Raw genomic sequence first — 25,340 nt, 5'->3', positions numbered from 1 at the left:
AAATATTAAGAAACACCTCTACCCTGAGGTAACAAGTTCACAACATAACATAATAAGAGGCAACCATGTGTACTAAAAGCAATGATCCCAACATTTTTTCATAATTGCACCTGTAAACTGAGGAGTATCAAATACAATTTTCTTTGTTCTGTTCTAAACTGATATCAGTCAAGAGACTGAGGATTAACCTCTCCACATAAGTAAATATAATTCTTTAGAATACACAGGAAGAAGAGACCAACAGTTCAAATTTCTGAAAAAGCATTCTACCATCTCAGTTCATTTTGTTTTCCAGTATTAATGTCTTTAATCTAGTTTCTGCTTATGTATCACTTCCACTATTTATCAATAAAGAGGAAAAATTCAATAAAATGCTCAAAACTGAGGAGACCATGACAGCTAGACAGAAAATAACTAAAAGCCCAGGATGAACTGTCTAACTATGACATTCTCCAGTCAGCCCTACAAGTCCTTTAATGTCATTCTGGAACTCTTTCCTTTTTCTGTCCGATCCTACATTAAAATATTCCTTTCCTTTACATCATTGTCCACAGTTAGTCTTCAAACTAATGCTTACAGAGTTATCTCAGGGCACTGTTTGCATTAGTGCTTAACCAGGCATGCTGTTTTCCTTTGTGACAAGGCAGCTGGTATTTTTTCCACTGAAGTTCATGTAAATGACTTCTCACCTACATAAGCTCAGGTAGAAAACCAGCATCAGCATTTTCCTATCCCTAAATTCAAGTGTCAAGCAACATGTTCTATTCTATGGAAGTGTTTATACCACATTACAATTGGGGTATAATATATATGAACACATACTAATTTATCTCATGCCCTCCCTGATCTTTTTAATCAAAATAACATGTTAAGTTATAGTTACATCCACAGTTTCACAAAGGGGAATAAATTATCACATTTTCACAGCTATAATCGACATCTCAAGTACCCGCACAGAAACCACAGGAAGAGATCATGTCAGAAGACTGACTACTGGAAGAAAACAGAGACAGGCAAAGAAGATGAGGAGTGGAGATAGTTATTAATCTCTTCAATTTTGCCTGCAAATACACAGAGCCCATAACGCTGTTGAGCCATTGGGAGTGGACAACAAGGAAGGCCAGAATGGGTGAGGTTTACTTTATCATTTATTAAGGTAGCTTGCAGGTAATATGTCTGAAAATAAATATTTTAATAAAAAAAAAACTTCTAGGTGATAAGCCAAAGAGGTAGAGTTCAATAACAGTGTGGCTTAAAAAAAGGATCTTAAATTAATGCACCTACTGTGGTCAAGACCTGCTCAAGTCTAAAACGTGCTTGTAATACTTATTCCTAATCCTTTGCATGAACTGAGCCTTCAAAATGAACGCATGAACATTAAATGTCATATATTATCTATCAGCTTTTCCCAATAGAATTTGTATTTCAAAGCCTTTACCTTGTGGACAATGCACAGAGGGATCCCACAGCTACAACGTATTTTGCAGGACCCCATCCAACATATTCAAATGCTACTGGCAGAGGACTTTTCTCATCTAGTAGATAGTATGGCATCATAAGTGTCAGTGCAGCTGAAACCCCAAAATAGGCCAGGAAGCAGACAAGCAGGGACACCACAATTCCTATGGGTATGGCTTTCTGAGGATTCTTGACTTCTTCTCCTGAAAAAAGAAAGAAAAACACCCCACCAAAAATTCTTAATGATTTCCACCTTCAGCTTTAAAAGATAACATCAAAGATAAATCATTTGTTCATCTAAGCCATAGAAATCACATTTGTAACAGAAGTTTTAAAAATCTGTATATAAACAGCTCAGTGACACAGAAAAAAACTCAGTATTTTGTTGCCAGAAATAGCTTTAAAAAGAGAGGTAAACTAAAGGACATAAAATACATTCTATAATACTCGAAGCCCATCATTTCTAGTTATTTACCTACAATTTCTAAGTTAAATGAACTCATTCCCTATCAGCCATATGTAAGCCAGCTTTTAGGAGAGATACCTCATCTCAGAGAATTGTAAAAGTGAGCAGGTGATTAACGTGATTTGGACAGAAAAAACTGTATACTAAACACCTCCCAGACTTAGAAAGCAACCATTAAATTTCTCTAGAACAGGAATAAAATAAGTAAAATCTCCTTCCTGAACTCAGAGTCGTTCTACATGGACCAAAGGAGGCTTCAGAGAAAGCAAAGGACTAACAGTACACAGATTGTTATGTTGCTTGTGTGGGGTTTTCTAACAAAAAAACATGTGATACAAATATACTTCTACATGTACACACACATATAAGTACTATACCAGTTGTTGCAATGCAGTCAAATCCTACAAATGCATAAAAACATGTTGCAGCACCAGCCAGTGTTCCTGTGAAACCATATGGCATAAATCCTCCGCTCCCATATAAACTTGTCACATTCTCATAGGATGAGAAATTCCTATAAAGAACAAAAATACAGCAGAAAAATAACTTTTGTTGTTGTGGTTATTGCTAGGACAAACACATGCATCCTCCTCTCCTACCATTCTGGAAAAACATGTTAAAATACTCTTTGTCAAGACGGAGTTCTGCTTTACAAAACTGCATGAGAAGACATTTTTATGTCTATGCTCGTAAGAAAGACAAAAATAAGAGTACATGGAAGAATACCTGAAGCAAGGAACTATCATCTTACTCACTTTGCAGTTGGCAGCAAAACATATTAAAACACTAGTGGTGTAGTCAACTCTTGCTGTCATACTCACATACCGCAGTTCATACAATACATGGCATAAGGGTGAGAAGCCAGTAGCCTCTCAAATGGCTACAGACAAAAGTATTGGAATAGGATGATTTTTTAAAGGAAACTACAAACAAATAATAGAAAACTATTATTAAGGGAATAATATTTTATCGTCCCAACAGGAAAGGTATTAGTTGATACATTACTTACAATACCACAAAAGCAAGTATAATGGAAAATTGCTTGGAAGATGAGCAAGTACATAAATTTTTTTTAAAAGTAATTACTTTGTTACTGCAGTAAGATTTATGAGATATTCTTCACTAATTTTCCAGTTGTAAGCATCTCCTTTCACAAAACCAGAAATCACAACGAAGATTAGGACCAAGATGTTAACAGCAGTGAAAACTTTATTCACCCATGCAGATTCCTTTACTCCAAAGGATAAAAGACCTAGAAAGCAAAAATATTTTATAGGTGTGAATGGTACCTTAAACTAATAAAATGGAATTTTAAAGAACATATACATGCAAATGCTGTGAATAATACTAAAAAAATAGCATTAGCTTTTATACTTTCAAAAAGCAGTAGCACAAATTCACTAGACTCTGACAGCATGGTGATTGAAGCCATAAAACAAAAAGCTTCTTTAACTGTATTCTTTAAGCATTTAAAAGTATTTTAACCAGTTGTTACTTACTGCTTTTCTGAGATTCCAATTCATACCTCCATTTTGTGTGATGGAGCATAAGAATTCTGTGCTTAATAAAAACAAATTGGTAGAATCTATTCTGTCCAGAATGATTACTCATTAGATTAATAAAATAATCGAAATTATTAGACTGATAATGTGATCTGTTCACTCCAAGTTTTTCAGGCCATATCCACCACAGAGTAAGAGTCCCATTTCCTAGTGCATTAATAAAACCTCTGAAAGAAATGCACACCTCCTGTTCATAAACACTGATTCATAGAGATTCTAAAAAATGTCTGCCATAACATACACATGCCTTAGGTTGCAGAGCAGTGCATTTAAACAATCGGAAAGTTATTGCATCGGGATACTACCGTGTCTTTGGATTTTAACAACTGCAAGTGTACTAATAGTTTAATGGAAGAGCAGGCAGTGAGCAGATCAGGAAAAATTAAATACAATGGGAAAGCCTCCACAGGTTCTTTGCACTCAAAGTGTTTCCACTAATATCACATACATGCTTTCCCTCATTATTTAGAGATTAAGTATGAAAATTTTAAGCCTCTCAGGATAATGCCCAAAAAATGTCCAACTCTGCTAATGAGACATTTGGTATCTTCTTATAGTACAGAAGTTATATAAGCTGGGCATTTTTTCTTGGAAGGGCATTTTTATTGGAAATAAGTGTATGCTTTCTTTAGCTTAGTTTCTCTGAAAAAAGCAGTGTCTCAATCAGCCCAATGCAGTATGAAACATAGTATGTACATTTTTAAAAGTCCTTTCTGTAGCAAAACCAAAACAAACCAAAAACACAAAATGAGATTTCTGTGGACTTTCCCTTGTGCTTAGGACATAATGTTTTCTGTAAAACATCATCTGCTACAGAAGGTTATACCCATATAATTGATTAGTTTCACTTTCCAGAGAACAAAAGCTCCTGCTTTTGTTTGATCTGAAGATAGGTGAACACAACAAATATTTGAGATATGGGTCAGACCTCTACTGAATACTGATATACTTCTAGCCCTGGCTGAAAATGAACTATGTGCTTTAAAACATACTGACTGCTTCCTTCTCTCCTAGTGGCACTAAGAAATGTTCCCTTGTGGAAAGCAATTGTTGAATGAGAACATGCAAATAAGGTGCAGTATTTTTTGGCTTTCCCTCAAAAAGCTGGTGTAAATGTTTGTGATTTAAAAACATGATACATGAGTAAGAATGTAAAAGAAACATGACCGAGTGGGGTAGTGATGAAAGGTTTACTCAGGTTTGAAACCAGTCTGTTGGGCCACGCCAGTACCTTGGAGTGCCCTTTAGCTCAAACTAGTTCCAGGCTGGAGAACTCTTTTAAAGACTCAAAAAGGAGAAAGTTATTTTATACTGAATAAGTTAACAATTGAAAGGGGAAAAAAACCCCTTACAAATACCCACTGCATACACAATATATGATTGAAGGAGAGCCCATCACTTTACCAAAACACAGAACTCAAGGTCCCTCTGGAAGCATTCACCAGCAATAAAGCAATAAAAAAACCACAGGAAATGTTATAATTTTCCTGTTATCACCAATCTGTTACTGAGAAATGATTATTTCATGTCTTGTCTTCAAAAAAAAGAAAAAAAAAGAGAGTACACACGAAAATTAGATTATATAAATTTAATACCCAGAGTCATTGTGTCAATACACACATGCAAATCTAAATGTCTTAGATATTATAAAGGTTATTTCTCATAAGACAAAGCCTACAATTTAGCATTTTTGTCTGTAAGAAACACTCTGACATCACAACCATTATAAATGAAGCCATATATGTGTCTTACCTGATAAAAGTAATACAAGGAGTACAGCAAAGAAGTCAGGATACTCTGCTAGCCCAGAGTAATTCATTTTGAAGTAGGTTCTGAAGAAATGACCAATCTGTTTTCCGAGAAGTTCATCAAAGGTGCCACTCCAGGCTCTTGCTACGCTTGATGTACCTTCATAAGATACATGCACATTCAGAGGTTTGCATACATACAAGGATACAGTTACTTCTACTGTAAAAGAAATAAAACTAAGCATGTAGCTACTTGCAATTTAAAAAACAGAGTTTGTGTTAAAATGGTGGGGTTTTTGCCAAGGGATTTTAAAATTATTGAATTTTTTCTACATACTTAAATTATAACATTTCTACAACTAAAATATACAAATTTGTACCTCATTCATTCCCTAAATATTGCAGAAATTATTTCTGTATCATTTCTATTTCATGCTATTCTAGAAGACACTTATTTCTAAAGATACAATATGATATATGTCAAACAATATAAAGCAATGTCAGAAAGCAGTTTAAGAAAGAAGAGGAAGAGAAGTTTGTGCACCTGGAAGTAAAATAAAAAAATCAGTAGGAAGATGTATATTGCTGTCAGCAGTACTTAAGACTAATACACTTCTTCAGTAAAGTGTGTGTGTGGCAACGGCTAAAGGTAACCTTGGTTTTACTGCTCTCCTGTAATGAAATACACTTCAATCCAATACTTGGGCATATGGATTTTGTAGCAATTTGGGCAACAGTCCTGTAGTTAGGTATACATATACAGCTAGATATGCTTATGCAAAACACAATGGATGCTTGGAACACGTACCTCTGGAAGAAAATAATTTTGAATCAAAAAATGTTGTCTCTGCTAAAGCATTGAAATAGTTATTTGAATATCTGCTATATAAGCATTGATTTTATTCCCGTCTGGTCAACTTTGCATTTTATGGGATTACATGACAGGACACCATTTAATTAGCATGAGGTTATAGTAACAAGTTAGTACTTAAACTTCATAACTTTCTTGAAGTGAGATACTATAGTGATGGGGTACCTGTAAATGTCCTTGCTGCGTACATTCAGAAAAAAAAAAAGTGTATTGATATTATGAAATTATTCTTGCTGACCAAAGATAGCAAATAAATCCTGTTTATTCTTACGCATCATCACTGAACTGACAGAATCTTCATACAAGTTCTTCAGTCCATGATCCTGAAGACAGACTTTTGCAAAAGCACCTTGCAAAAAATCTGGTTACAATGGTGATGCTTAGGAGGAAATAAGCTAAACACATTACCTTGGTTATTTGATCCCAGCAGGAGTAAAAAGCAATAGTAGCTAAGTAGAGAGACAGAAAAGACAGACCCAAATCTGTATGGTATTTCTGCTGTCTCAGAAACTCTTGAGACCTGTGTTTGTTCTTAATCTTACCTATAACATAGGACAAAATGAGATTCCAACCAGTGATAAAAGCCCACAGTTCTCCGACAGTTACGTAAGTATACAAATACGCAGAACCAGTCTTGGGAACGCGAGCACCGAACTCAGCATAGCAGAGACCTGCCATCACAGATGCCAGCGCAGCAATGAGGAAAGAAGCAACGATGCTAGGTCCAGAATCGGATTTGGCTACTTCTCCAGCAAGGACATAAACACCAGCACCAAGGGTACTTCCTACTCCCAGGGCTATAAGGTCCATCGTTGATAAACAGCGGCACAAGTTGGCATCTTCAGGACTTTCACCACTGATGTTCTTCTTCCTCACCAGACACCGAATGAAGGACAAAGCTGATCCACAGGGCAACATGGTGGATGTAGAGCTCTGAAATAAAATAAATCATTATTTTACACAAAAGGCAGCATGGATATTGCTGAAAAACAATTAAAACATTTTTGCATAAAGAATTTTAATCACACCTACCAATTTATATATTTACACTCTTCTATGACTTTAAATAAGCTGGCATGTGCTTTTTTCTCGGGAAACACAGTATTCCTAATTTTAAACTCAGCATTTATTTCCCCAGGAAAAGATATCCATTATCTTTAGGTTTACTACACTGTTGTAAAAAAAGAAGAAATTGTTTCTGTTTATCTGCTGATGGCCACTTCTTAACCATTTCTAAACCAGAATCAGAACAGATGTCTGTTACCTCATATATCATAAGGACTTACAAGGATCAGCACTAACATAAATAGGATTTTTAAGTTCTAAAACTCCAACACCAAGGCTATAAACATTAAAAGCTTTAAAACGTAGCCTTCTGACAGAACTAATGCAGTCTCTTTTTGCCTTCAAATACATGGCTTTTGCCTTCAGAATTTGCTTCAGCAAGAACTGCTTGAAAGCATATTAAAATAGAAATACTCCTTCCCACACCAATGAATTTCTCAGAATGGATTCCGACTCTCCTTGACAATCATCTAACAAAACCCGATGGGATAACTGCCCATCCCATGCTAACTGCAGTTATTCAATATTGCACACAGGCTTGGCTTTTGTGACCAGCCACGTCCTGGAGGCCGGCAGCTGGGCAGTACTTCTCTGGCCTGTGATACGAGTTCCTGCTGGGAGGAGCAGCAGTGACTGTTTCCCAGCTCAAAAAAAAATGATAGCTGAGGGTCCAAAGCATTTGCTTGGGAGGGAAGACATGGGCACCCCATTGGAAATAACACAAAGAGGCAGCATTAATGTACAAGTGCTGTCTTTCTTAATGAATTCATGTGAATTGTGTTGTTGATAACTAAGAGTTTGTAAGAATTAAGTGATGCTATTTGCCATCTCCCCAAACTGCTACTTGTCTTTGCAACATTTGCAGTAACTATCTATACTCTGATCATGATTTGTTAATTGGAACCCTCCTGGGAACTGAGAAACTTTTCGATTTAAATGAAGATGTTCTGCTGGTGGATTGCTCCTTGGTCTGTATCAGTTTCCTAGACCACTAAAGGGCATTTCTACTCAAAATAGTTGAATCCACTAACAGCAATGACTTTGCAACAAGACTGATAGCTCACTTAGCAGTATTTGATCCCAGAACAAAGAGGCAGAAGTAAGAGAACTGCCGTCCCGAATGTGAGATTGCTTGAAAACATCCCCTTGGGTATGAGAGAGATCTCTGTTTAGAAACATTTCTCCCCTATTCGTGTAATAGGTCCCCAAGTACATGCCACTTCTGTCTTCAAAGAGCATTCTTAAAGAAAAAAAAGTCTCCATTCCTTTTCAAGGAAAGGGAAGTTGATAAATGATAGTGAATGCAATTGAATAGCTCTGGGCAGTGATACTTAACGCACATTAGAAAGGTGAGAGCTGCCCCAGGGTAGTGGAAGAAGGCAAGACAGGCAAGCTGCCAAAGCTCTGCTGCAATGAGGCAGTCCTTCCAAGGCGCTGAACTCTCAGAGATCAGTATCGGCCCATCATATCTAGACTTCATCCACTGAGATTTCATACATCAGCTCCAGAACTAAGATGATGTGCATGTCAACCATAAGCTCTTCTGAGGGGAATCAACATTGAACTGTTCAGGCAAAGTCACCTGCTGTAGCTCCTGAACTCTTCAGTAACAGCAGCCTTTCTTTGGGCCTGAGGCTGAGGTGCTCCACTCCCCCAAAGCCAGGTTGGTCTATCTTGGCCTGTACTTTGACAAGGATTTCCAAGGCCACGTTGTTTTGTTTTGTTTGTTTGTTTGTTTTCCCATATGAAGCTGTAGCAATTACTTAGGACAATGTATTAATATACTCATTAGGCTGTAGCCCATGGGGACAGGCAGCAACACTATGGTGACTTCACGCCCTTCCCCTTTGCAATTTCAGTGTTGCATAAACATGGCATTTTCTTAAGGAATTGATTTTTTTCCTCCCAAATGATAGTTCATTTGTCACTAACAGGAAAAAAACTCCTCTGGCAGATGTTGTTCTCAGAACACTAAACAGTTTCCAAGACTTTCATTGTGCAAATGGTATCTCAGATTGCTCCATTGTAATTTGGGACAGGAAGTCCTGAAGGTTGTGAAGTCATCTATCGAAGTGGCCAGTTGGTTGGTATTACGGTTTTCTCTGCTGAGAAGGAACCATTGTGACAAATTAGGAGGTTTTTATCTGCTTCTGCTTTCTCTGATTCTTGTGGAGAGAACAAGAGGCTGGTTCTTGCTAGCCACAAGCCAGTAAGATGAAACACCTCTTCTGACTCAAACCCATGCTTTCTTCTTTACCCTTTAAAAACTGGAGCACAGTCACAAACAAGGTTCAAGATACAAATTTTGTGTCTGTAGGCAAAAGAGAAATATCCCATACACATAAGAATCTTATCTTTTTAGCTATATCCATCCTAACATGGACTTGATGAAGACACATTCTTTTATGATGGCCAGTGCAATCCAGAACATCTTACCCTGTTTCCTATGTATATACATAGTAAAAAGTGTCTGAACACTGCTTCACAACTTCTTTTGCTGTGTACCAAGTGCAGAGCACTTCTTCGGACATGGCTCCCTTTCAGATTTGGCCAAGATATCCCAAGACGCTGGTACTGATCACTTCATACTCCATAGAAAGCTACATCAGGAAGAACTGATGAGCTTATGAAGATATTTGGCTTGTATGTGGGACTAAATAATATACGTAAGTGTAGCAAAGCAAAGTGTCTTCAGAAATCACTGACAAGCGTAACCTTTTTCTGAGGTGTCCCTTGTAAGACAGATCCTTTAATGCATTACCCACTGCAAGAGAGCAACCTGGGCTCTGACTCAGTGCCAAGGCAGGTTGACTAATTATAGACCGGTCAGCCTCACCTCTGTCCCTGGGAAAGTAATGGAACAGCTTATCCTTGGTGCCATCTCAAGGCATATCAAGGATAACAGGGTTATTAGGGGCAGTCAGCATGGCTTTACCAAGGGTAAGTCATGCTTGACCAACCTCATAGCCTTTTATGAGAATGTAACAAGGTGGATGGATGATGGCAGAGCGGTGGATGTGGTCTACCTTGACTTCAGTAAAGCCTTTGACACAGTCTCCCACAGCATCCTCACAGCTAAGTTGAGGAGGTGTGGTCTAGACAATAGACTAGTGAGGTGGGTTGCAAACTGGCTTAAGGAGAGAAGCCAGAGAGTGGTAGTCAATGGTGCGGAGTCTAGTTGGAGGCCAGTATCTAGTGGAGTGCCTCAGGGGTCAGTGCTGGGGCCAATATTATTCAATATATTCATTAACGATTTAGACGAGGGAATTGAGTGTACTATCAGCAAGTTTGCTGATGACACTAAGCTAGGAGGGGTGGCTGACACACCAGAAGGCTGTGCTGCCATCCAGCGGGACCTGGACAGGCTGGAGAGTTGGGCGGGGAATAACCTGATGAAATTTAACAAGGGAAAGTGTAGAGTCCTGCATCTGGGCAGGAACAACCCCAGGTTCCAGTATAGGTTGGGAAATTACATATTAGAGAGCAGTGTAGAGGAAAGGGACCTGGGGGTCCTGGTGGACAACAGGATGACCATGAGCCAGCACTGTGCCCTTGTGGCCAGGAAGGCCAATGGCATCCTGGGGTGTATTAGAAGGGGGGTGGCTAGTAGATCGAGAGAGGTCCTCCTTCCCCTCTACTCTGCCCTGGTGAGACCACATCTGGAATATTGTGTCCAGTTCTGGGCCCCTCAGTTCAAGAAGGACAGGGAACTGCTGGAGAGGGTCGAGCGTAGGGCAACGAAGATGATTAAGGGAGTGGAGCACCTCCCTTATGAAGAAAGGCTGAGGGAGCTGGGTCTCTTTAGTTTGGAGAAGAGGAGACTAAGGGGGGACCTCATTAATGTTTATAAATATACAAAGGGTGAGTGCCATGAGGATGGAGCCAGGCTCTTCTCGGTGGCCAACAATGATAGGACAAGGGGTAATGGGATCAAGCTGGAGCACAAGAGGTTCCGCTTAAATTTGAGAAAAAACTTCTTCTCAGTAAGGGTGACAGAGCACTGGAACAGGCTGCCCAGGGAGGTTGTGGAGTCTCCTTCTCTGGAGACATTCAAAACCCTCCTGGACATGTTGCTGTGCGACCTCACCTAGGCGTTCCTGCTCCAGCAGGGGGATTGGACTAGATGATCTTTTGAGGTCCCTTCCAATCCCAAACATACTGTGATACTGTGATCCTGTGATACTGTGACTCACAAGTGCAGCTTATTGTGTGTAGTACTGTGGCTGACTGAGCACATGCTCACATGCTCACTGAGCACATGCTCATGCTCACATACTAACTTACAGAAGCAAAGAAAGTAACAGCTGGGTGTGCCTTTTGGTGGCAGCATTGTCCTAGATAAATTTACACTGACTACAAGCACATAATCTTAAAAAGGGTATTATTCCTAAGCCAGCATGACTGGGCAAATCAGAGTTTTCTGTTATCTTTAGGACAGAGAAGAACATGAAGTAGGGTAAATGAACATGGAAAAAAATGATCTTTCATACTTTTTGACCAGCAGGTCTCAGTGTTTTCGTAACTGCTTCTTTTTACTTCCTCCCTTTCCTGTTGGAGTCTAAGCCTCCTTCGTCCTAGCAGGCCACTGTGGTCTACTTCCCCTGCCTCTGCTGCCATGAGATCCACCAGCTCTGGCCTGGGCCCACAATGAACATCCTGCACAGCTGATGAGCAATGGCTCTTCTCTGAGCCTTCCTGGGTATGCTTGACAGCCTGGGAAACTGAGTTATAGATATAATTAATTCTCTATTAAGAGTTATATATATAATACATATAATGGTAATGATATATATATTTATATATATATATATATATATATATATAATATATATAATGGTAATATATTGAGTAACCAGTCAAGAAGGAAGTGAGTCCTCTTAACACTCTGCTACTGACACAGCTCACAGTGCTTCTGAGGCACCTGTCCTATGTTTCTGAGAGCAGATTTAGGTACCTGCCTGCCTTTGAACAGCAGTGTTGGCATGTAGCCTGAAAGTGCCACCAGTCAGGGTGGGCTGAATTGTTCATGCAGTTTAAACAGAGTAAAGGTTGAATCCCGAGATTATATAGAGTTTAAACACAGGAAATCAGTGATACAAAACCAAAAAGGAAAATGCCCTTGCACTGACCAACAGTGTACGTTTATTTCTAATTAGGATAAGGAGCAGACACAATCTGTTCCTTCTCCCATGCATTCAAACATGTGCTAGGCTTCACTTCCGTGAAGTCTGCTTTACAGAGACATTTGTCACAAACAAACACCTATGACGTCCATTTGTCACTGACCTTGGCACGTTCCTTCTGCTGTGTACAACTGAGGTGGCAGCTCTCTGGCTCTGCACGTGCTGGGTCACTGCACTTATGAAGTCTCTTTTGGACTAAGTTTTTCTTTAGCTACAGATTATAACATGGAATACACCTCCAAGAGTCCTTTGAAAATGGGATGCCCAAGTTTAACTGCCTTAGACTTGAGGACTTATGTTCAGCCCTTATTCAAGCTTCCTCCTTCCTTGAACACATTCCTAGAAAGAAGTGCAATGCCTTCCACATTGCAGTTTACAGTTTCACCCCTTCAACCACATGTGACAAAGAGACATGCAGGACAGGAGGACTTACTTTAGACAGAAAAAGAATTGGACAGACCCCTCTAACATAGGGAAAAACAACAAACGAACCACCACCACCACCAACAAACCAACAACAACACCCCAAAACAAACAAAAAAGCCTCCTCATGTAACATGGACATTTCATTATATTTGTCAGAGTACCTGAATAGGCACAGATACTTCTCCTATCCCTTTTGTTCATTATTGTCTTGGGATTTCTTTTTCAACAGTATCTCCTGATACACCTTTTTTAATTTCAGCCTTTCCTGGTCAGCTGTAAATCAGATAATTTATTGCTTGATCACCATGCATCTGAATGCTAATCCAGCCTTATAATTAATACCAGCTTTTCCATTCAGATGGATGATCAGGAACATTTAATGGTCATCTATTGTTCACTCTCTTCTAGCAGGAAAAGTTTGGTATAAAAAAACTTCTAAATGCAAATACAATGCAAGGGACAAAGTTGCCATCTGCAAAGTTTCTATTAAAGTTGCTTTGACTACTGCAAGTCATGTAAAAACTACCATTTTTGCAAAGTAGTTTCCAAGTAAAAAAAAACCCTAACAGCCTCCTACCCCAAAACAAAATACAAATAACAGGTAGATATTGTAGCAAAAAGTAACTTATATCATCTATCACCACACTCTTCCATTAAAATAACATTTTATCTTAATTATGTGAAAGAAGTGGTTTAAGTCAGTACACATTAAACCCAACTACAGGTGGGAAACCCAAAAGTTTTGCGGCAGCTGCCATTCAACTTCTCCTACAAAGTTTTCAGTTAAAAGCTCTAATAAAAAAGATAAAAAACATCTTATGGAAAGTCACTGTTAGAAAGCAATATAAAAACTCTGAAAGTTTTAATACTGTTACTGAGATGTATGTTTAAAGATTCCTGGAGTAAAAGTAATTTAAAGATACTTAACTTACAAACTATTTTGTTGATCTTCTATTATTTATACTATAGTAGACTATAAATGTCATGTGCAGTGGTTTGACATTTTAAGGAGCATACCAATTAAGGAGAAAATACTCCAATAAGTTTGTAACATACTGAAAATAGAAAATATAAATATATACAGATTAATTTAGTCCATTGTCAGCCTAATTTTCCTGAAAAAACCTGTAAAAGTTTATATTTTACATTTTGTATCTGTAGAATTTACGAGAAATTTTTTGTTTGCACTTCTGTATATTTAACCTTAGTCAAAATTGCAGTATTGTGTTCATTAGATCTTGTGCAATAACATATGAAAGTAAAAGAATTCAGAGATGAAGCAAAACTAGGTATAGTCTACGATTTGTGTGTGTGTACACACATGCACCGGCAATACATGATTTTACTACAAGTGTCTTAGAAGTTGATGTTCTGCCCAAGACTTTAACAAAATTTCTAAAGTCTTGGAATATTTTAAATAGTGTATTTAAAGAATATTTAAAGCCCTAAAATTGGCAAGCAGCACCGGTAACAGAAGTCTACTATGTATAAAATAGAAAAGATTTATCACCCAAAAGCAGGAACACCTTCCAGTCAGACTGGGAAGAAAAACATAAATCACATTGTCTATATATTAACATTGTAATTTGCACTTTGTCAGAGGCACAATAATGCTGTAAAGTACACTAACTGTAACACTGCATACCACCAGTCTTGCTCCTCAAAAAGCACATCTGTTAAAGGCAAAGATTCCTATGAGAACACTACATTGCTTTCAGGTTACTCCTTTCAGCAGTAAACGTCATTACAAACCTGATTCAGAGCAACTTCTGCCAGGCAAACTTCTGCTGCTCTTACCCAGTCCCGAACTTCTGCCGTCTTAAATGGAAGAGTAATGACTGAAAGTGATTTTATTACAATTTTTCCTTTAAAAGCCATCTGTAGGTGGTGTGCGAGCTGCTGGTGCTGAGGGGTGGAAGCTGGGCAGCCCGGGTGATTGGAGGGCTGTGAGCTGGACAGCTATTTGCCCAGCTAAGGTGGGGAGGGACAGAAATTTTTGCTGCTGCTCTGATAAATCATACCCACTCTCTTCAAGACACAAAATCCTGCTGGAATGCCATTTTCTACTTTTAAACACACATATGTGATTCCATATAAAACACACACTGTTGTGAGGGTACCTGCCACACACCCTGGTGGCTTCTTTTACAGAACCTGTAGGAAAAGCAAAATTGTCGGTCTCAAACTTGGGCTCCCACTGTGGAGGCAAAGTCTTCCCTACTTTCGTGTTCACTCTCCTTGTCAAAAATAAACTGGCTTTGAATCATATTGAAGGATATTTTCCAACACTCTAAGACCTGAATCCAGTACTGTAGCATGAAAACTGCTTTTGCTGAGTAAATTTCAGAAGATTATAAATAATAATAATAATTATAATAATAATAGTTTGAGCCCATTCTGTTGAACTAGGGTAGATACACCATATATCTTGTTCTCCTTTATATGGCTTGAAATGTGAAAAAGTTGAAGACTGGAATTAGAACAGTCCAAATATTCCCCTGACACAACCAATAAATAATCCTCAGTTTCTTAAAAATTAGCTTCCAGAATAAGCCAAACCCCAATGGATAATATACAGCTGTATTTTTATTACTTCCAATGGCAGACAACTCCAGCCCAAACGTGTAGTAGCATTTCCAGTCAACACTATTCATGGCATTTTGTTCCCTTTAAAACACTTCTGTTTCACTATCCCTGTGTTTGCTTTTTTCAGAGAACACTGAAAATATGAGTCTTGCTGAGAAAAGTCCTATGCTTTTCATCATTAAAGTCTTTCCTAAGAAAATATGAAGAAAAACCATATGGCAGCCCCCAGCACCTTGCTCTCAGCTTTTAGTTTTCCCTGAGTGTCAAGTCTGCCAGTGCTGCAGGAGCACAGAAGGCTCCTCTTCCTTCCCCTGTGGAAAGTCCTGCAGCCACATGGAAGGGACAAAGACAACCTTTCCTCAGCATTCCCAGGTCCAAGGAGAGATGCCTCCAAAAAGAGTGTGCTCCACAGGAGCGGGCCATATTTCAAGACCCCAAATCCAGATGACATTTCTTACATTATCCAAGGCTATTCTTTCCTTAAAGTGCAAAAAGGTGTGAAGAGAAAAGGTCTTGTTCCTTGAAGCACTAATGACAACATACTCATTGTTCCCCTTGAGCTGATCTCATCCTTGTTCAACGCAAACTTTAACACTTTTGCATTTTGTGCCTGGTCAGAGAACAGAGAAATTATGAAGAAATTATGATGGAAGTGCAAGCTGCTAAACAGGTTAGGTTTCTTGTGTGGAAATATATGGAACTTACTTTAGAGGAGCATCACTCTCAACCATGACAACATTTGGGCTTTTTTTTCCCCAAACCATCACCCTATAGCAAGTCCATGAATGACCTGATTATTACTTTTAGTTGATATCCTCAAGGCCAATTCTGAATCATTTACAACCATGTAGATCCATTAGGAATTGTTTCTAATCCATAAATTAAGCAATTTATTGCTTAATTATGGGGAAACATCCCTTTCACTTAAAAAAAAGCCAAAAAAAAGTAGAAGCCGTAATTGCTTCATTATCTGCTGAATACAGAGACTCCATTTCTACTTGGCTTCAAAAGCTAGTTTTCCTCAGGCATACCTTTCCCACAGTATCAGGGCAGTGTGTGGCCAGCCTGGGGTTCTGCTTCGATCACTTTCTGGTACACTCCTGCCAGGTTAATGGCAAGCAACCAACCCTGAAAAAAACAAACAAAAAAGCAAACCTTGATAACTACTGTCAACTACTTTCTAAATGTGGCCATAGAACTGAAGACTATTCAGGTCATATAGATGTGGTTTTAACAGGGGCATGGGCCCAAATTTAAACAGGGGAATTGGAATTCTGTATTTCCAATGAGGTAGAACAAGTTTAAGAAAGTAGTTTAATTTCAATTTTGTATTCCTGTAAACATATTATTTACCTATAATCATAGTTCTTTCTATAGCATCTATAAACACCTATAAAATATTTTCTGGACATTTTATATACATGCATTGTTTGCATATGTATATACACACACATTTCAAAACCTTTTGCATTGTGGAGAATTAACACAGAGCTGTCCAGGACATGTTGTCATATTCCCAGCAAGACAAACAACTCTTGGTTTTAAATACACAAACCTGGTCAGATTGAAGCCAAAAGCAAAATTCCAAGTTATGTCATTGGGGACAGGATTTGATTCAAAATCAGGATTTTGAATTACGAAACAGGAAAAAGTAGACAGCAATGCCAGAATGGACTAACCCTTCCTCTCACAACAATAGACAACCACACCACCATGAGGATTGTTCACACTTTTCCACAATATAAATTTTAAGGGTGTCACCTTTTATTTTTTTTTATCTTTTTTTCACTACCAACTGCAATCTCTAGAACTCTTCCAATTTTATTCACTGTGTAATTAAGAAGAAAAAAAAACAACACTTATTATTTCACGGTAGAGCACCATCATTACGTCTTACATAGATTTAGTCTCCAAACAGAATAGAAATGTAACCATGCAAATTATTTCTCTAGTTTAAGTTTGTCTGCAAGTGCCATAACATACTTCACAATCAGTATATTTAACAACTTCAGCTAACACATAGCATAAAACAATCCAGTGAATGTACCATAAGGTTTCTAGAGTTTGGGAAAATCCACTTCCAGTACATCTCACTGAAAATTGCAAAATGAGCAATTATTTATTGCTCCAGGTAACCACAGCATCTCCAAAACTTTCTTTGGTACCATTTCTAACACTGAGGCATCAGGTCCTCTGGGATTGCCTCTTCAGAAGTGGATCTTCCTTTGATGGAAAATGCCAGACACAAGATTACAGTAAGTCAGATTTAGTATTAACCAGATCCCTCTTTGTTTCCTGCCTCTCTTCATTGTTATTCTTGACCTTATAATGGTACAGATTTGTTACAGACACTAGAAGTTCAAATCCTCCAGGAGTTGTATAAATCAGTTCGAAATTTCATCCTCATTCTTTAAATTAACAGTAGAAACACTACTGACTAGAAAGTCACTTGCAAGTGCACTTTCACAGATTCACAGAATCACAGAATCACAGAATCACAGAATCACAGAATCACAGAATTGACTGGGTTGGAAAAGACCTCAGAGATCATCAAGCCCAACCCTTGGTCCAACTTCAGTCCATCTACTAGATCATGGTTCTGGCTCCTTCAGAGCTATCACCTGGCTGTGATAACAGTTCACCCCTGGTAATAACAGTAAATTTATGGATCATTACAAAGACAGATAGGAGCAGCACTGCTGCAGTCCATTTGACTTTCTAAAACTTAATCCTGGGAACAGGAGCAGAGAGCAGCTACCCTGCTAAAGGCATTCAAACCTAGAACCCTCGCTGGCTCCCAGCCAAGAGGCAGGGAGTGCACTGGCAGGTGAAATAAAATAGCTTGCATCTGTCCTGCTATATATCTAGAGTGCTATATATCTAGAGCACTGTGGGGTAGATCAGTATGTCCCCACTACGTAGTGTTTGGTTCAGAGGTCCTGTGGACACTTAGACATGGTTTCACGTGTGTTTTCAGTCATGCACACTTGAAACTACAAGAAGACTATGCTACCACCCAGCAGAGGCGCGTTATTGTACATTCCGCCAGAAGGTGTATTCGTGTGCCGGAGGGTGTGTGACACAGCAGCACCAGAGAGGTGTTCATGAAGGTACAGGGACTGGTGTGTACCAGTGAAGGACACCAGATCTGAGGCACTTTGGACAAGACTGAGCATGCACAGTGCTGTCCAGAGCCAAGTAGCTGCAATAAGATATTCAGCTTCTCTCTTGGAGGAAATTCTTGTTTCTCTCCAGACTTTGTGTAGTCCACTTTGGCTCCCATTTTGTTTCCAGTTACAAATCTAACTGTGTTTTGACCTACAACTTTATTTTATAGCTTACATTCTGGCTTTAGAGACTTCTTTTCTGCTCCTTAGCGATTATATCATACTGGAATTATCTAACGTGCCTCATCCAACAACTTTCTGACTTGCATACCCCACGGACTTTCACAGCACATTCTTTCAATAAAGAAGTCGATCGGAAATTCTCTTCTTGCCATGAAACTGCTGATCACAATAGAAGGAATGCACTGAAAGAACAAACTATTTTATTTGTTTTATTTTCCTATGGACCTTCTATAAGACCTTCTCTTATACTGTCAAAAGAGTACGAACATATTTTCATAGAGTTATGCAGAAATTCATGCTCAGGGAATTTTAAATTAAAAAAAAAAAATCCTCATTATTTTCTGAAACTCTTGCACAGACTGAAACAAAAGACTGTAAAAGCCCAAATGACAAACTGATTAAAAGTTAGTTTGCTGTTGATTCTGACTTGTCTCACAGCTATGGACCAAAAAGCTGTGGAGTTTTACATAACTAGAGGTGCTAACTTTGGAAAAGCACATCCCTGTGCTTGCCCATATAACTACCTATTCTGTGCAGAAGTTAAACATGAACAAAAGTGCTTGCAGGACCAGGGCCCCAGTGAACCATGGAAATCCCTCGACAGAGCTCTGTCCAGTGTGTGCTGCTTTGCCTTGGAAGTCAGGACCTTGCAGCCAACTGTAACAAACATACCTTTTGACATGCACAAGAAAAAAACCATAACGTGGTTTGTACAGTTTGTGCAGCTCTGATGGGATTTGAGAAGATGTACTAGTATTCATAAAAGGATTCGTCAAGTGCCAGCAAGAATCTTTCTATGTCAAGATAAATAAAGTAATTAGCATTTTAATGGTTCTGACATGTGGTTCTGAGAATAAAAATCTAGGTTACCACACAAAAAAAATAGTGCTAATCTTCATAAGATGATCATAAACATGTGAGAGATAAAAAGAATCTTTATAAAGCTCAGCAGGAATGCAGGTTATCTCTATAATGTTATGACAGGATCATTTCTGGAAAGAATAAATTACAATCAACACTTTTTAAAGGGCTTCCCATTTGTTAAAACATGTTTTAGATTGCTTCTCATGGTTTAAGCAGATTGCTGAAACTAGTTCCTACAGAATACTGTACAGATTAAAGTAAAATTATCACTTAACTCTCTCAACTTTTCTTTAACAACTCTCTTTCACTTTGTACTTAGAAAGAAAAATACCTCAAATCCTGACCTTCTGTAAGAGAAATGTAGTATATCCTATTAAAAATAATCATATACTATTAGACTAATACAGGCATGAAGAATAAATCTGCTAATCTGCGTTTCACATGTAACAAGAAGAGCTATATTGGCACAAATTCCTACTAGTTCTTTTGACCCAGGAATGAGTCATTTAACCTACTATTAAGCACGTCCCAAGCAGCTACTAGCTATCATTTGTTGAATTCCAGATATTCCCAAGGGTCTAAAGAAAATGTTTGTAGTGCTGACTCATAGTGCTGTCCCCAAGTCTAAAATCAGAGTTTCGGAGAAGCCTTGCACAAGGAACACAACTATTTAAAGACATAACCTCTAGAAAAAAAAAAAAAAGTCCACACATACTTTTTTGTCCCAAATCCACACCTTGAATATGGGATAAATATAAATAGGAAATTCAGATAGAAAGTTTTTTAACATATACAAAAAAGAGCCAAGCGTATCAAAGTCAAAACTAATACTTAATCTGTAATTGAAAATAAAGTGCGATGCCATGTCTTGCTAAGACTGAAATGAAGCCGTTTTGTGTCTCCCCAGAGTCCTGGGAAAGGAGCATCTGACGCAGCTCCATGCAGTGGCTTGGGAAGGACCATGAGGGAGGCACCATAGACTGGCCAAGGTGTGAGCACACTTCTTCATCTGAGGCATGAAGTTAAAAGCTTTCAATAAGACCAAGGAGAAAGAACTAGCAGAAAACAAAACATTAAGATATTGTGCATTTTTTGAGATGTAACCTATTGGATAACATCTTATTCTGTTTTTCCATAAAGCTGATGAAACTCACAAGATCTCAAACTGAAGCAAACATAAAAAAAACCAAACTGACAACTGTCTGAGACAGATGTTTAAGCCAAATAGGCAGTAGCATACTACTGATCACATATTTTTTCTTCTAATGGCAACTCAGATAGGTAATTAGGTATATTTCATAGTAACGATCCCAGCCTATGTAAATGCAACTACTATTTCAAAACAGTATTTAAATCCCAAAATTTAAAAAATAATTTACTATGCTTTTTACCCAAACAATGGGGCTCTGAGTTATTTATTATTGAGTTATGTCATTATTTACAAAGTGAGTACTTTTGCAGTTCTTTTGAATCTGCTTGTTTTATAGTTTTTTAAGCTTGCCTTGTTCTAGTTATCACTTTCTTCATTACCTGAATTAACCAACTTGAAAATTCATTTTTACATCCTCCTACACTATAGAACTGCCATCCTTCAACTTACTTCTCGCCCCCCCCGCCAAATCTCTTTTAATAGTTTACTTGAATTTTTTACTGTTGTGGAAATACTTGTGAGAGAGTTTTGGTGTTTGGTTTTCTTTAAAAATCTTTCAGTTGGAATGACTAAAAGTGTTATTTTTTTACTGTATCCAAAAGGGAACTCTTTACAGCTACCATCTTTAATGAGCATCCAGTTTTCCTATAAAACATAATTTCATCCAGAAAATTTTTATTAACTCCATTTGTGCTTCATTCCTGAAGTATGTCTCTAACCATAATTTTCCGTGCTGGAAAATGCCTGCAAAAATGATATGAAAGTTGCTGTTTATATTTACTATTTTTTTAAGCTGTTTTTAATCAGTAACAGGGCTTTACCTCTCACCCCATGATTACTAAGTTTCCATGACAGCCTGTTGTGTAAGACATAAGCGAAAGCCTCTTACAAGCTCACATCTATTCTGTCCTTTTCAAAACCAGGCAAAATAGTAATAATAAAAAAAAAATAAAACAAACAAACTGTGACAAACTGGAAGAAAAGTATTTACAAATACAATCCTGGAATATTTTTCTTCTGTGCTAATAGGAAGATATGAGTAATGACTTCAGGATCAAAATTAAATCCCAGCCTTTTCCCTGATGAAAATTATATTTATTTGCACAAAAGCCAGTGATTCTCTAAAAGGGAATTAGACACTTAGACACTGATTTAAAAGTAGAAATCATGAGAGCCTTCTACATGCCTAAAATCCTGAAGTGGCTTCTAAACCATCTAAAATGTCTACATATTTTTGAATGGCTTTGGCTGTGTGTTCCTGTGCGCTTCCACAGGGGGGGAACAAAGGGAACAGAGCTCAACAGCCCAAAAAGCAGCCCAATCTCATGGCATAAGAATGGCAATTAAGATCAGAACTAATGATTCACCTAATTTCTCTCCTCCCTACCCAGCATCAGCTGCCTGGTTTGATGGCAGATGTGGCATCAGAACCAGGGATTCTTGCTCTGCTGAGGTTGCCCAGTCCCATCCCAGGTCACAGCACCTCTTGGCCCATTTGACCAGTGCACTATACACTAATAGGCTCCAGTGGGTCTTTTTGTTTTTTGTTTTTTGTTTTTTTTAAAGTGCGATTAATTTTCTGTATTAATTTACTGAAAATTGTTTAAAAAGCTCAATTAATATAAAGAAGTAGACTTTCCCCCTGATTTCTATGTGGGCTAAGAAAGGAAGAACAGAGAGTGAAGGAGAAAGGATGAATATATCTAACTTAAGAATAAAAGAAATAATGGATTATATTGGAAACAGATTTGCTTACAAAAGTGCCACAAAGCAAGGGAAGGGAAGGAATTCCTATTACACATCTTACTTGTTTCTATATGAAACAAGTTACAAAAAAAAGAAGTAGGTCACCTAACCAAGGTGTCACAAGTTTCTCAGAATAGAATGTCTAAAATGTATGTATTCATTATCTGCCAATTAATACAATTCTCAAAAGCCAAGTTTGCTTTCTCTTGCTTACAGAAATACAAGAACTAGATTCACAAATTGTTTGTATTTCATATTTCATTTATTTTAAGTGAAAGGTGGTAGGAATTAATTTAAGAGTTTCTTACATAAAGGTTTTGACAAATCTCCTTTGCAATCAAATATTGCTCTGAAATAATGGTGAAATATTTAAAGTAGAATCCATCGCTGGATCTGTACTGGACTTTAAGTGTTAGATCAGAGTATTTTACTTCCATTCTGTGTGAAAATGGAACAGTGATGTGCCCAACATCACTGGTAGACATCACTCAAACCAGACAGAACCAGTGTGCTAAGTGCACTGTTGCAATTTATTTTTGTCTGATATACCAAAACAATACAAACAGGAATAGTTAGTTCACATTATATAAATAAGCTCTATCTGCAAGACTTAATCCTAGAGGTGCTAAACAGCATTCTGTATTCTGAAGTTAGTGGTGTTAAGACTGCCCTGCATTCCTTGGGGCTACTTTCAGCATCCTGCAGAATCAAACACCACTTCTTTCAAATATGAAATCCCTAAAATATTGAGTCACTTCAAAGTCACTATAGCAACCCTGTTACAGAGCATTACCCTTTGACATTATTGTAGACACTCCAGCCAGACGTTCTGAATATACACTGCCCATGTCGAAATCATATAAATCCTAACATCTAACGTTATTTATAACTGAGGCAACTAATGCCAGAGAGTTCCCTTTTCATTCTTGGCTTTAAATAGCACCACTACATTCAATGCATGAGGAACAGAGCTTGAAGAACATCACAACTTTCAACTGGGTAATTTTCTGGAAAGGTTTTCAAATTTATCAGTATTTTTTAAGCAAGTCAATAAACAGTTAGACTGTGTGTAACAACCATGACCAAGACTTCAAAACACAGCAAAAACCAACACTGACCTTGGTAGTCACACACTGGGATCTTGATCACAGATTTCCAATTGACAGAGCAACAGCTATGGGAAGTGACCCTGTGTCAGCCTAACCATGCACTGTGGCTTTCCAGAGAGCTTAACACTGACACAGGCTGAATGAAGAGCTGCACTTTCATAGAATCATAGAATGGTTTGGGTTGGAAGGGACCTTAAAAATCATCTAGTTCCAACCTTCCACTAGACCAAGTTGCTCAAAGCCCCATCCAACCTGGCCTTGAACACTTCCAGGGATGGGGCATCCAGAACTTCTCTGGGCAACCTGTTCCACTCATCACTGGTCTCCATTTGGACATCAAGCCGTTGACCGCAACTCTTTCAGTGTGACCATCCAGCCAATTCCTTATCCACTGAATGGTCCATCTGTCAAATTCATGCCTCTACAACTTAGACACAAGGATATCATGTGGGACAGTGTAAAATGCTTTGCACAAGTCCAGGTAGATGACATCAGTTGCTCTTCCCTTATCCACCAATGCTGTAACCCCATCATGGAAGGCTACCAAATTTGTCAGGCATGATTTTCTCTTAGTGAAGCCATTTTGGCTGGCATCAGTCACCTACTTATTTTCCATGTGCCTTAGCATCGTTTCCAGGAGGAAAACTCTTTTTGAACTTCTCTTAAGAAAGAAATATTCTTTTGTGTCTCAATGAAATCATAGCTATGCATGACATTTGCATAACCATGATGCTACTTTGCAGATCTATGCAGGTCTGACTTAATGCACAAAGCCTGAAACTTTGGCAAGTCAGCCTGAAGAAACCAGATCCTCTCTTGGTATAAAGCCAGAACAAGTTTAGCAATAGCAGGAGAGTCATTTCAGCAGAGCATTAAAAAACATGTAAGACAGCACAAGCACAGGTTCATAAAGTGATAAATACTCTGAAAATAATACATGACATATGGAATAACACAAACATCTCCGATAAAGCCCAACCTGTGTGTGTGCATGTGTGTATCTCTATTCCTAGCCAGCCAGCATGATGGTTTTTTATTAGTTACTTTATCTTCAATATAAATTGTCTGGAGGGTATTGGAAAAGCTAGCAGCTTAGCAGTTCCACAGTATTCCAGGAGGCTGCTCTGCTCCTAAAAATCAAAAGTAATTTGAGCATTAAATTTCATTTATTGTACCTATGAAGCTACTTCACTGGCTACCAAACTGCATCGAGGAACAAACCACAAAAATGTTTCTTTCAGTAAAATACTTGCAGCATGAACCGATTCACTAGTTCTAATAAATTACTCGCAAATGTGTTTTCAGGATAATTTGGATCCAATAGCAACTTGTACATGGTTGGGACAGCCCATCACCTCCCCCACATGAAGATCAGGTGAAATCCATTTTTCCAGTTTCACTCTGTTGTGGTAACAGAAAGCTCCATAAATTTATAAATTTTAATTCTATCTTCAGTGAACACAGGACATCTCAATAAACATTTTATATCACCTTCTCCCCTCAGTCAGTTTCTTCCTTTGCCACATCCAATGATCCTGAATTGCATGCTCAACTTCTGACTGAGAAGGTCAGGGGGTGTCACACAGGTAATTATGAATTCCCTCAGACATTCCCTAACTATTACGTATTGAACATTAGCAACAGACCACATCAAGCACATTTAGTTACCAAATTATCTCATATTTGTTCTTTAACTGCATGTTCACATCCTTCTTCTTTTTTATTATCCATTAATTGAAGGGAAACAAGATACTTC

General features: G+C 38.1%; 1 protein-coding gene across 12 annotated transcripts in view; it reads right to left on the bottom strand.

Annotated features, from left to right (window-relative positions):
• The window catches only part of SLC7A2 (solute carrier family 7 member 2), a 62,377-nt gene that overhangs the window by 15,477 nt on the left and 21,560 nt on the right, over positions 1-25,340 (bottom strand). For 5 of the 12 annotated variants that reach the window (XM_065061085.1, XM_021285882.2, XM_065061089.1 and 2 more), the window contains 6 exons: positions 16,397-16,493; positions 6,648-7,038; positions 5,239-5,394; positions 3,011-3,176; positions 2,302-2,438; positions 1,439-1,661 (listed from right to left, as the gene is read on the bottom strand). In XM_065061085.1, the coding sequence (XP_064917157.1) occupies positions 1,439-1,661; positions 2,302-2,438; positions 3,011-3,176; positions 5,239-5,394; positions 6,648-7,023 (1,058 nt within the window). In that variant the 5' untranslated portion in view covers positions 7,024-7,038; positions 16,397-16,493. Of the gene's footprint in view, positions 1-1,438; positions 1,662-2,301; positions 2,439-3,010; positions 3,177-5,238; positions 5,395-6,647; positions 7,039-11,660; positions 11,898-14,531; positions 16,362-16,396; positions 16,494-25,340 lie in introns of those variants that run through there. The other 7 variants (XM_021285885.2, XM_065061091.1, XM_065061087.1 and 4 more) reach the window with 4 other exon arrangements.

This window comes from Columba livia, chromosome 4, assembly GCF_036013475.1.
Source record: "Columba livia isolate bColLiv1 breed racing homer chromosome 4, bColLiv1.pat.W.v2, whole genome shotgun sequence".
Lineage (NCBI taxonomy): Eukaryota > Metazoa > Chordata > Aves > Columbiformes > Columbidae > Columba > Columba livia.
This window is presented reverse-complemented; position numbering and strand designations above follow the sequence as displayed.